General features: G+C 32.4%; 1 protein-coding gene across 6 annotated transcripts in view; it reads left to right on the top strand.

Moving 5' to 3' along the window:
• LOC134692796 (tripartite motif-containing protein 2-like) overlaps positions 1 to 14271 on the top strand; it is a 61431-nt gene that overhangs the window by 29921 nt on the left and 17239 nt on the right. For 4 of the 6 annotated variants that reach the window (XM_063553339.1, XM_063553338.1, XM_063553337.1 and 1 more), the window contains one exon: positions 8880 to 9036. Coding sequence is in view for 1 of the 6 variants with exons in the window: in XM_063553335.1 (XP_063409405.1) it covers positions 13913 to 13940 (28 nt within the window). In the remaining 5 variants the exon portion in view is untranslated. Of the gene's footprint in view, positions 1 to 8879; positions 9037 to 10007; positions 10485 to 13749; positions 13941 to 14271 lie in introns of those variants that run through there. The other 2 variants (XM_063553342.1, XM_063553335.1) reach the window with 2 other exon arrangements.

Below are 14271 nucleotides of genomic sequence, written 5' to 3' on the forward strand. Positions count from 1 at the left end.
TTCATTTGAAGGCAATAAATGTTATTTATGTAGTAATAAATGTACACATCTAATGGTCTGGATTGGCCTCTTTAATTTCTGTATTCATTGATATTATTTTTGAGGTCATTTTTCTCTATTTTTTACCCATTTCTTTCTGGATTATATTGCCCCATTAATCTCTATTCTGTAAACCCCATCATTTCGCCTTTAGAATAAAGCCCAATGATGGAAAACAAAGATTTATGTATTTATGCCTACAGCATAGAGAAAAAGCATAAAATTGGATTAAAAAAAGATTTGTTTTTCCTGTCCCTGCCGTCACAGAGGGGACATTAACTTTCACCCTACTATGTGTGTCCCATAAATGGTTTCCATTCTCTTACTCTAGTGTTGCATGAAGAGAGCCGTGGTGTAGTGGTTAGAGCATCAGACTACTAACACAAAGGTTACTGGTTCGATTCACATTCTGGATGAAAATTTCAGGAACTCAATTTTCGGCTCTCCCTTGACACCATTTGCGAGTATGGTCTTAAGCCAAGTTAAGGAAACGATGATAGTCTGTCAGAAGAGGACGATAAATGGCTGACCCGTGTTAAGAAAGAGCCATATCTCTTGCACGCTAAAGACACCCTTGTAGATTTAGAAAAAGAGTAGGCTAATGCTGCTACAAGGCAGCACTCACACCCGCAAAGTGGAAAGGGATTAATATAAGTTGCAAAACTTGTTTCCCAATCCACTACATGTATAAATAAAAATGTTTAAACTAAACTAAAACTAAACTCAACCAAATGTTCTGAAACTTATCCACAATGCTTATATTAACTCACTGGTGCACAAAACTCAGATCTAGAACAATTTTGGTAGGGTCACTTTTACAGTTCTTGAGTATGTCACTTTATTATGTTATATGCTAGTGGGGGCATTATCAATGTCCCATGGACTAGATTCCTATTTCTTTTATTATGATTTTAACTTTATACACTTTTACTGACTTTAAACATCTAGTGAAATAGTCCCCAGAAGATTACCCATTCAAGAGCTAGGACACTTTGAATAAGTAGGGTTCAAGTTATATAGGTCATTGCTGCCAAATTCTAAATTTAGCAAACATGACTTTGCAGCCAAGCCACAACAATAGAATAGTGAAAAAAATAGTATCCCAATGAGAAAGCAATTACTATTTGATGTATAGTTTGGAATAACATCAAAAACATTGTTTGCTTTTTAGCATCAGTGGTTTTAATTGTATCTGTTTGTAATTGGTACAATACTTTGTGACTGACAGTTTGTTAAGTCTAATTGAGTATGAAATCTACATTGATTAATTATTTACCTACAAATACCAATTTTTAGTCTGACTTCTTTGATGAGAAAATTATTTGTAGTTTATGATTAAAGTTATTTTTTTAAAAGTTCATATTTCAAATAGAAACCCTCTAGAAAAATGCTTCACTTGAAGGTTTTATACTTTGATGGAGAGCCTCAGCCTCAGTTAACAGAATGTGCTGTTGGTTCATGGAGCATTATGGCTCTTGCATTTAAAGATACTGTGGCCTGAGTGAATGATCTCCATGGCCTCTTTTAACGATGGCACCTTGTCATTGTTAAAAGAGGCCATGGAGATCATTCACTCAGGCCACAGTATCTTTAAATGTAGGTAATCATCTAATTGCGCCAATTCTATTTATTTTTCTCATCCGTCGTCCGGCGTTAACTTTTACAAAATTCTTCTCCTCTGAAACTGCTGGGCCAAATTTAACCAAACTTGGCCACAATCATCATTGATGTATCTAGTTTAAAATTTGTGTTTTTTGACCCGGCCAACCAACCAAGATGGCCGCCATGGCTAAAAATAGAACATAGGGGTAAAATGCAGTTTTTGGCTTATAACTCAAAATCCATAGCATTTAGAGCAAATCTGACAAGCGGTAAAATTGTTTATCAGGTCAAGTTCTATCTGCCCTGAAATTTTCAGATGAATCAGACAACCCATTGTTGCTTTGCTGCCCCTAAATTGGTAATTTTAAGGAAATTTTACTGTTTTTTTGGTTATTATCTTGAATATTATTATAGATGGAGATAAACTGTAAACAGCAATAATGTTCAGCAAAGTAAGATTTACAAAAAAGTCAACATGACCAAAATGGTCAGTTTACCCCTTTAGGAGTTATTGCCCTTTATATTCAATTTTTAACCATTTTTCGTAAATCTCCATGATCTTTTACAAGAATCTTCTCCTCTGAATCTACTGGGCCAAATTAATCCAAACTTGGCCACAATCATCATTGATGAATCTAGTTTAAAATTTGTGTTTTTTGACCCGGCCAACCAACCAAGATGGCCGCCACGGCTAAAAATGGAACATGGTGGTTAAATGCAGTATTTGGTTATTACTCAAAAACCAAAGCATTTAGAGCAAATCTGACATTGGGTTAAATTGTGTATCTGGTAAAGGTCTATCTGCCCTGAAATTTTAAGATGAATGGGACAACCCGTTGTTGGGTTGCTGCCCCTGAATTGGTAATTTTAAGGAAATTTTGCTGTTTTTGGATTATTATCTTGAACATTATTATAGATAGAGATAAACTGTAAACAGCAAAAATGTTCAGCAAAGTAAGATTTACAAATAAGTCAACAGGACCAAATGGTCAGTTGGCCCCTTTAAGAGTTATTGCCCTTTATAGTCAATTTTTATGAAAATCTTCTCCTCTGAAACTACTGGGCCAAATTTTACCAAACATATAGCCAGAATCATTATTAGGCTATCTAGTTTAAAAAATTGTGTTTTGTGACCGGGCAAACAAACCAAGATGGCTGCTACGGCTAAAAATAGAACATAGGGGTAAAATGCAGTTTTTGGCTTATAACTCAAAATCCAAAGCATTCAGAGCAAATCTGACAAGGAGTAAATTTGTTTATCTGGTCAGGATCTATCTGCCTTGAAATGTTTACATGAATCGGACAACTCGTTGTTAGGTTGCTGCCTCAAAATTGGTAATTTTAAGGAAATTTTGCTGTTTTGGGTTATTATCTTGAACATTATTATAGATAGAGATAAACTGTAAACAGCAATAATGTACAGCAATTTAAAAGACTCAAAAATAAGTCAAAATTACCAAAATGGTCAATTGACCCCCTAAGAAGTTATTGTTCTTTATAATCAATTTTTAACAATTTTCATAAAATTTGTAAATTTTTACTAACATTTTCCACTGTAACTACACGGACAAGTTCATTATAGATAGAGATAATTGTGAGCAGCAAGAATGTTCAGTAAAGGAAGATGTACAAACACAACACAATCACCTAAACACAATTTTGTCATGAACTGTCTGCTTCCTTTGTGTAATTCACATATGCCAAGGTGAGGGACATTATTTATATAACAAATAAATGATTGACTTCCCTCCTTCTTTATCCAGGCTTGGGACCAGTTATCCGCAGTTCTCAAAATTTGACTTTCTAATTTCTTGACATTTGTTTCATGAATATGATATAATTTTCTATTCAAAATAATTGTACACGATTCACCTGTTAATAACTTAGCACAACACGACTTAACTGTACATCTCCACTTTATTTCCCTAGTTTTCTTTACAAATGCCTGACGGAATTTATGTTCCACAATGATGACCGTTTTTCCTCTATCAGACTCTATTTTCTTGAATGCTGGGTATGATCAGACATCTTGACTCGTGAAAAAATATTCTATAATTACTAAACAATTTATTTTTTTGTGAGTTTTCTTAAATTTAATGAGTGTTCTGTTAAATCTTAAGTGGGAAGTTAATTATAGTACATGTATGATATAGGTAAAACATGTACAGGTATGATATAGGTAAAAAAGTATTAACAGGTAATTGTGGCGCTATTTCATTTCATTTATTGGCGCAATTAATACCATCAAAATAAAAGAGAATGGAGCAATCAATACCTTTTCAAAACTGCAATTGGTGCAAATTGATTCTGCCCGTTCAACTGACTTTACAATGAGTGTCTTTATGACTGTTGACCTTGGGCAGTATGCTCCTAAGGCTTTTGTCAGTATGCCCCATGGCCTTGGTCATTATGCCCCTAATTAAGGCATTGGTCAGTATGCCCCTAGACCTTGGTCATTTTGCTCCTAGGCCTTGGTCAGTACGCCCCTAAGCCCTGGGTCTTTATGACTGTTGACCTTGGGCCGTTTGCCCCATGGCCTTGGTCATTATGCCCCTAAGGCATTGGTCATTTTGCTCCTAGGCCTTGGTCAGTACACCCTAAGCCCTGGGTCTTTATGACTGTTGACTTAAGACAAGTCAAGTCTTACTTTTTATTTGGTATCCTAAATTAAACGGTTGGTAATTCAGAACCCGGGAAGTTAAAGCGAAACTCATAAAAATATTTAATATTTCAAAAACGGCACGAAAAATTCACACTCAATGAAAAACTGTGTGTCTGATAATCATGATGGGTATACTGTAATAATGTTTAAATAACATAGCACATATTGCATAATCATTTTACTAACTAAGTCTACATTAAATGTCAAATATAATGCTCATCCACATAATTCAAGCTGATTAAATATTTGAAATTTTATCAAGTTTCAAGGAGAACTGAAATTAGTAAATAAAACATGAAGCCATGATTTGTTAAAAGTACATCGTATGATTTTGCATTTCCTAGCTTTTTTTTCCACCAGAAGACATGCATGCATGCAGCATGATACTTGCTGTCTTAAATTTCAAAACAGTGTTATTTTTCACTTGCAGGTGTAGGGTTATAAATAAGTTTTTTATGCTAAGTTTTATCAGTATTTAATCTTTATGAAGGTTGAAATTTCCATAATTTTGTAATAAGTTGTCTATTTGATATAGCTGTAGATTAGGATTACTGTTATAGGTGTATAATAACACCATGATTTATAGAGGTACTTGTGTGAAAGGACTAATTCATGGTGAGGTTGCTTGTTGGGCATCTTTTATCTCTCAGAAATGTGTGAAATAATCTATTTTAAATGTATATTTATTTGGTATCTTCCAAACATGTCCATCAGAATGCAGGATTATGCATTTTAGTAAAAAAAAAAATTAATTGGGGGGGGGGGGGTGTCATGTCCCAATAGACCACTTTCGAGTTCATCCGTCACCGGCAAAAACTCGTCAATTATGCACACCTTTATGACGTCATTTACCAGATAGAGGGGCTCGCCTGTATCCCTGCACTATTTACGTTCATCAAGCGTCTTAGTGATCGTTTTTGTGCAGGATAAACTAGAAATAATGATTGCTCTGTAGGTACTTACTGACAATTCCCTAATGACAGCAGTGTTGATTGTCTATTTTTAGAATTCAATTTGCCGAAAATAATTTGTACAATATAGAATTATAATTTTCCAACCACTCGCTCAACCTTGTAAGGAAGTGACGACGCCCCTAAACGCACAGATGACTGCGATAAAGGCGCGTATAATTGACGAGTTTTTTCCGGTGACGGATGAACTCGAAAGTTGTCTATTACTCCCAAGAAAATTTCGCACCTGTGGCGCTCACCAGTGATCCAATACTACTGAAAAATACTGATTGACTAAACTAGAAGTAAACACCTCTGCAAGTGCTCTCCCAATGTCATTCAAGTAAAGAACACAACAAAAACATGCATCATGCAATGACCGCTCAGCCACTTTGACATAAATTTATTATTTTTCTGTTAAAAAAATATTTTAATCTAAAGTTAATGTCTATCAAAAATATAAATAGATTGAGAGAAATGTTATTTTCTTAAAAAAATTTTTTTTTAAAATAATTTAATCTAATATTCTAAGAAAATTAGTAGAATTTCTACTAGGAAAAAACAATCATTTGTTTTTATCATATGAATAACCTTGAATGAGGAATGTGTGGTTTGTCAAGTTACAATTCAATTAACCAAAGTTAAGTGCATCTGTCTACCATTTTACATCTCAAGGTCTTATACAGTTCCAAGGTCATATTTCAAGAAGTGTTTAATAATATTTAGGTCTGATCAATACGAAGTGAGATGACAATTACACAGGGACAACACAAGATGACAGGATTTTTAGGATTTTCAGGATGAGGATTTAGAAATCAACTGTAAAATCATGAAAGTGAGACATTATATCCCAAACAACAGATTTATTGATTCTAAAATCTTTAGAAATAAAAAGAACAAGACAGAGATATTTTGTTTCAAATTTATGAATTTCATAGTGAATGGTGTCTCAGCCACAAATTTATGTGGTTATAGATTACAGTACTGATTCCATACCTGCAGGGGTGAAAACTTTTGCCTAACCACAAAATTACGCAAAAAATTCAATTGTTCCTAAATATGCAGGGGTTTAATGGTACCCAAGAAAATAAATGAACTGAACATTAAATAAAGCAGGATTTTGTGGGTTGATTTATTTTCTATGTCCCTGTAAATACGACAAGCCACAATTAAATATACATGTACTCAAATATAAAAGGCGGTAAATATATAAAAAAAAATGTTACTAATGTGTGGCATTCTTGTTAAACATAAATATTCAATTATCCATAGACTGAAAGTGCTACATAAAGACATCATGGAATGAATAATTTAAGTAGTAAAACATTGGTTTATGTCTTAAATTTGATAAAATACTGCCATGTTGTATGTGGAAAATCTCACAGTCTGCAACAATATGGTGTAAAAATCTTCATTGATTTAACGTAAACTCTGAATCGGGTAGGCTAACTTGAAGCTAGGTGACTGACTGTGCAAGAAAATTATTAGTTTGAGACTGCTTATAGAAATGGATATATGAATGAAAAGAGATTTTTAGGTATTAAGTATTTGTTAATGTGACAGCAACATTTAAACACAAGAAAACCTACAAACTTTAGTTAAATAAAAAAAAGGTGTTAAGGAGAGGGGAGGGATAGATAAACTAGTGAAGAGCAAATTATATATATCAGGGGCTGATCCAGCTATTTTACAAAGGGGGTATTCCAACAACATGTTCCCATTCAAATGCATTGATTGTCCGAAAAAGGGGGGAGTTCCAACCCTCAGGCCTCCCCCAAAGATCCGCCAATGTATATTTTCTTTTCTGATAGGACTGATTAAACATATGTAATTATTAGGACTTGTGGGGATTTCTTCTACTGATGAAGATAAAAGCAATACACCATTTGTATTTATAAGAACAAGAAGGTTCATTTCATGATCTATAAAGCTTGATAGAGTTATAATTCAGACTTTTTGTAGAATAATAGTCCTTAATCTGATATTTGTAAAAAGAAATAAAAAGTTAAGTTCAGACTAACTTCCCTCTTCTTCCAGGGAATCCCCCTTCTCCTGGTTCTACTCCTACAAACTTATTAAGTGTTTTAAAGAACATTACAATTCAATTAGGAGCTTGGAAGAAAAGCTTTTAGTATGCATTTTCATATTGATTGATATTTATATGTAGATAAAGCTTTCAATCTGACTTTGAAAGAAAATACTAATGTCATATTACTCTTGAGTTAAATTATATCCTATATCCTCTATAAAACTTTTGTATTTTTCTTCCATACCTCTTGGGCCTGAATGCTGATCTGACATGCAATATTTAGAAAGTTACGTAACATTATAATATTAGGCCTTATCACAAAACTGTCAGTTGTATTTTAGACAAAGATCAAATAAATGGTTAGGCGGAAAGCAAAATTATACCTGTCTTGATAAGTCTAAATACTATAATGCATATTTCACAGATTATAGGTGTTAGAATTCATAAAGATCAAGTTACATTTTATATTGGCTTCAGGCATGTACTTTAATCCAAATGCATTTAACCTACAATTTTGTATATATTAAGTTTGCTTTTACATTGTAATTGTTTCTTGGAAAAACAGCTACCCGTGAGATAAGACATTAGGTAACATTTTATTTTTTGAGTAGCTAATCCATCAAACATTGACATTTAAGCAAGCATACTAAAATCTGGACAAATGTGTGTAAGTAGAAGTATAGACAAGCTGACTATGCAGTATGGGCTTTGCTAATTGTTGAAGGCTGTATGGTGACCTATAGTTGTTAATGTCTGTGTCATTTTGTGGACAGTTGTCTCATTGGCAATCATATCACATCTTCTTCTTTTTTTTTATAAGAAAGTGTTTTAGTGAGGGATTTAACTGCAATGCAATTTTAATCTTCAGTTTTATTCTGCATTTTATAGAAAAGTTAACCAAATTGCATCCAAAAACAGAACATTAGTATACTGATATATACTGCTGTCAGATCATTAGTATACTGATATATACTGCTGTCAGATCATTAGTGTACTGATATATACTGCTGTCAGATCATTAGTATACTGATATATACTGCTGTCAGATCATTAGTATACTGATATATACTGCTGTCAGATCATTAGTATACTGATATATACTGCTGTCAGATCATTAGTGTACTGATATATACTGCTGTCAGATCATTAGTATACTGATATATACTGCTGTCAGATCATTAGTATACTGATATATACTGCTGTCAGATCATTTCTTTGTACATTGTACCAGGGACATATAATGTTCCCAGAATGCACCAGACATGTTGCTACTTAATGGATTATTGCATTGACAACTTTAGGTGTGACATATATTGCTTTAAAATTTATCATTGAAGAAATTTGAAACAATTAATTACAAGTATATATAACTACTTTATTTACTAAAAGTTATTTCTGAAAGATTACTTTCTGATAATTGTTCGGAACTTGATGAACAGGTACCAAGTATATTGTTATAGAATAAATCAAATGAATACCATTATCAAGTTTGTTCTAACAATATATCAGTAGGAAATAATAGATGATTTAACTTTTCTTTTGATAGATGCTTAGAAATTGTAGAAAATAATAGATGATTTTGTTTTTCTTTTGTCAGATGCTAAGAAATTGATATTGATTGCTGAGATAAGAGCCACTAGAACAGATTGCAATTATTTGCTTGGTTACCATGAAAGCATTCTTGCAACCCAGATGATCAGGATCATCTTAACTCTTCCACTTAAGGCTTCCTAGCCCAACAAATTAATTTTCAGGTAAGCTTGTGTAAATTGTCAATCAATTCTGGTTCTGTCTAATGAAAATAGATTCATAATTCTATTTCTGAACTTCATAGCAAGAAAGGCCATGTAGTGTTCAAGTTTGGCCATTGATTTAACCTTAGTATTCACTACATGCTATTCAGGTCTTAATGTATAAAACAGGTATACACAAAAACCAATAGCCATTAAAAACATGCATACATTTTTTGTACATACAATAGCATAAAAATTGATCATTAAAAAGTTAAGATAATGCTACACAAACTTATCCAGGAAGGTGTATGTGTATTATGTTACAGTCAGGACATTAAAACCATTGTTTTTTTCAAGAAATTTTGTCCTGTAATTTATTAAAACAGGATATTCTTTAAGGGAGGGAACTATTTTACTACATTTGTACAAGGGGATCAGCAATATTTTTATTTGGTAAGTTAATAATAAGTAAAAAATAATTGAACAAAAAAAATGTTTTTGCATCCAATGGATAAATATATACACACTTTAAGGTACAAATTAAATTTGCATTAAAGTTTGATAAAAAGCATTCTAAAATATTAATGCACTGTTTAAGAAACGAATAGTTGTATGCCTTAACTTTTAAGGTTAAAAAAATCCACTTCCAAGGATTATCAACAGTATTAAATTGTTTGTCGACTCTCTTGTTGGCAAAAAATTTGGTAATAATTTTTGACTTGTACCATTTAACCTGGTTCACACTTAAACATTGAATTACCAAACAAATTTGTGATGCTCCTAGAAAAACTATTACTAAAAGGAATTTTTAATCTAAAAATTAGCAATATGTTTGAACTGATTAAATTTACATTCCTGTTTACAGTTAAGTTGTAAGGGAAAGTTAATTTTGTTTCTAAGTGAATCTAACGGAACATTTGATAGCGGTGTTTGGTCAAGTTTTGTCGTGTAGCAAGATAATATGCTTCCTGAAATACCATTCATTCGAAAGTATAAAAGATTACCCATGTTATTATATTTTAGTATTAACATGATAAAGGTGAAAAGAATTTAGATTTGTTTGTTTGGACAGGGATATGAAAATTGATTTAGATATTTACTCGCTCAGTTCTCACATAAATGAGATAAAATAATCATGAAGAATTCGGACAAGGGACTTAATAGATATTATAAATAAAAACAATTATTATGACTTTCACACAAAGGATGTTACTTAATTTTTGTTTGTCCGATACAAACATTTGACTTGTTTGGACAGTGTGCCATGTTGGTCAATAGTTTTATGTGTTAGTTCGTATCAGTTGAACGTTTTGATGGGGAATCAATATTACTATTGGCTTAATCAAGAGTAGTGCATAGGCCAATTATTACAGTGACTAGCGAAGGTTATACTTATACCTATTCAATGACTTTCTCTTCCATGCAAGTTATGTATCGTTACTAATGAGATGTTTAGCCTGTTGCAAATTGTAAGTTATTTCTAATATTTTTTATTATTTATATGAAATCATTATCTTTTTGGATTCTTTTCTTTCATATTTAGGTAAGTTGACAAAAAGAAAAAAGTAATATTCAAAGTTTTTTTGTTTCAAAGTTTTTATGGTGTTTACTATCAGAATTTTAGAAGTCAGAAATTTGCAAGGAAATTTTTAACTTGATTATTTTGTAAGCATGGAATGAAAGACATGTGCAATGTATATATTTATATTCAAGGGATATTTTTCTAATTAATTAGAGCTGCTTAGATAAGCTCTAAAATCAGTTTGCAGCCCCTAAAAAACTGTATGTTGAAACAGAAATTCCCAATTCACAAATTTTTAGGAAATGTTTCTGCAGCTGATTAAGGCAACTACAAGGTACAATTTTTCATAGCTTCGTTGCTCAAGTTTTTAAAATCTTGAAAAGGATGCTGTTGATAATCACATTTTAAAAATTTTTTTTTGTAAAAGGTTACCATACTGTAGCTCAAGATGCAAATATTTTCATGTATCAACTTGTAGAAAATTGATGGATCTCCTTTTGACATTGTACTACAAGGTTCCATATCACAAAGGGAAGGCTGGGATTGAGTTTGGGGTAATTTTAAGTGGAGCACAATGAAAAGCTGTTCCTTTATTTTGGAAAGAGAAGTTTAAAAATACAATTGGTCCGCCCCTTTTTCTGTCCATACTAATTTTCAAATCATGCAAATTGATTTTTTTTTTAAATTTTCTGAACAATTTGTAACTGGACATTAGGACTTTGGACTAACAGACCTTTCAATACTATTTTCTGTTTGTATTATCATATTTTTATGGGCCAGCTGAATTAAGCCCTCCTGTGGCTCAAGATTTTTGTGCTGTGTTTAAGACCCATTGGTGGATTTGGGCTGTTTTTTGCTCTTTGGTTAGGTTGTTGTCTCTTTATCACATTATCCTTTTCCATTCTCTATGAGAATTTCAAAAAATTGTTTTATTGATGTAGATATAAATCTAATCTACCATTTATCTTGATATTAACATCAATATCATATAGACAATGGTGTTTCTATTGAATGTGTAAAGCCCATTTATAAAACTTTACATTATATCGATGAAAATATTAAAAAATGATATAAAGTACACTTGTTCAGGTAGTTTGAATCAATGTTATACAGCATCCCAGTGGATCAAGGGATACAAACTTCATGCCTTTTACATTAATAATTTAAATTTAAGTCTTCCATGCTTTATTGAATGGTGTTAAAATTTAAAAGGTTATTATGTGAGATATAAAATATTAACATCATTTTATGATATCAAAACAAACAGAAAGGCTTCTAGTATTTAATAGTATCTAAACTATTGATCTTACAATTGTCAGCTTTTCAAATAAAAATGAGGAGAAGTTAGGTGTGGATTTAAGGGGGGTCTAGCTTGCTGTGCAAAGCCCTTATGGAGCATCAACAAAGGGGGCGGGGGGGGGGGGGGGGGGGGGGGGGCTAACTTGCTGTGCCTGCGTGGCCCTTATGGAGCTACATGTACATATTTGGTTAATGCATAGACTTTTTACATGTCCCATACCAAACCATTTTTACTTTGTTAAGTTAGAAGTCCTCCCCTTGTTTATTATTTTGGATCTGAATACCAAGGTGACAACTTTCCACGGGAGACCAAATGACATATAATAAGCAACTATAGGTATTCAACAATGAGCAAAACTGACGCCATGAAGATAGACATACCGGTAAAAGACCATAAAATGACATGTAAAATAATTCAATAAAAAAACCAATGGTCTTTAAACTAGCTTTGTATTACAAACAATAAAAACCTATATGACAGTCAGCTATTGCTGCAATGGCAACCACTGGGCATAAACAACTGAGGGTCAAAATTAATTTTGTTTCTCATAGAAACTCAAAAACTTGAAACAGAAACAAACTAACATAATCAGAAATATAAATTTGCATAACAAAGTTGTGAAGTATTTTCCAGATTTTTTGCATAGTTTGTTTGATTAGCAAAATTCAAAATAGAACTTGAGGAAATTTAAAGCATCTGTTCTGAATTAAAAAAAAAACCAAACCAAAATGAAAATAAGCATAAGCCTTTTGTTTATAATTGTCTTATATAACAGATGCTAATTATTGATTCCTCTCATGGCGTTCCATAGATATTGAACTATTCCAGGCTTTATTTTTGTTAATTGTTTACATTAATCGTTACTGGATTATGTAATTACTGTCTCGCAGGCATTTAAACGAGAATTAGTTCTTTTAGTTCTGGTTTTGATGTATGACGTCTGTGTTATTTTCATTGATTTAAGGAACTTCGATCAAAAATATAAGTTTACACAACAAAGTTGTGAAGTATTTTCCAGATTTTTTGCATAGTTCATTAGAAATTTGATCACTTTAAAGTACGGAAGGACCATTTTGGGGATGTCAAGATTGCTGGGTCTTTATTTTTTGTGGGAATTCAGGGTTTCAACGAGGATAGCTCGGTTTAAATACACTTTACATCCTCATATACCAAATTAGGGGGGTGGAGGACCTTTTTCAGGATGTCATGGATCAGGTGTTTTTAAGCTTGCGATTTCGGGATTGACCCTTTCAGGATGTCAGGATTTCATGTTTTTAAGCACGAAATTTGGGAATCAGGACCACTCCAATACCTCCTCCCCAAACTCCCCCATTATAACTCTCTGTGTATAATTTGTTGAAGCTTTAAATTTAAAGCTGTTACAATTTCGTCGGTTTCTTGTATTACATTTGAATGTCAAACTCGTGGTATTTCTAGAAAACTGTTCTGATGCCTGTTATTAAACATGTTGCTTATGTATTTTAACCGAATTTTCAACTTCTTCTCCTTAAAATATATTTTCATTGCTGTCATGGTAATTACTTTTGAATGCTGAATTCCTAATGTTGCAAAATATCTGTCACAGATCTAGGGAGAAACTGAAAGATTAGTAACAATTTTAATTGATATTTTTGCCTATTTTAGCAATAAATTGTTTTTCCGTCTCTTTAGGAATAATCTAAACAGACCCACTATAAATCAATCATTTTCTACTGAATGACAGTATTCTTTAGAATTATGCAACAATAACAAAGCTATACTGGTGGGAAGTATCGACTATACAGAATTAGTATGCAAAGCTTCGGCAGTTTTCTAGAGAACCCTTGTACTTGAAAGAGAGACTTGTAATTCTCTGACGCATGTAGATATATTTATATATTTGTGTGCAGTCAGAGACAATTAGATTTTCATTGTGATTATTTACGACCATATTGTCATCTCACTGAATCTTTTGCTGAGGCTGACAATATATTATTGACCTCCAGCTGAACTCTCTAGGTGTATTATTGGATATTGGGAGTAAATGAAGAATGTGGATCTTTTTCTGATATTTTTAGTGATATTGACTTTTCAAAATGATGGCCACATTTTCTCCAGAGGAAGGTCAGTGAATTTTACTTGTATAATATGTACAAATTTAGTATTATACACAGATATTTTCAATGTACACACTTCAGTGTTTATAATTCAAAAAGGGGGGGGGGATGGAATTGAAAGAGTATATTTATTTGGTTGACAGAGAAATAAAGGGGATGGGGCTGTCATACTTCACTATTGATTTAGTTTGTTAATTCTACATGTATAATATGTACAAATGTTAAGTATTATACAAAGATATTTCCAATGTAACACACTGGATTGTTTATATGCAAAAGGGGATATGGGAATTAAAAGGGTATATTATTTGGTTGAAGAGAAATAAAGGTGATGGGGC

This window comes from Mytilus trossulus, chromosome 12 (assembly GCF_036588685.1).
Source record: "Mytilus trossulus isolate FHL-02 chromosome 12, PNRI_Mtr1.1.1.hap1, whole genome shotgun sequence".
Classification (NCBI taxonomy): domain Eukaryota; kingdom Metazoa; phylum Mollusca; class Bivalvia; order Mytilida; family Mytilidae; genus Mytilus; species Mytilus trossulus.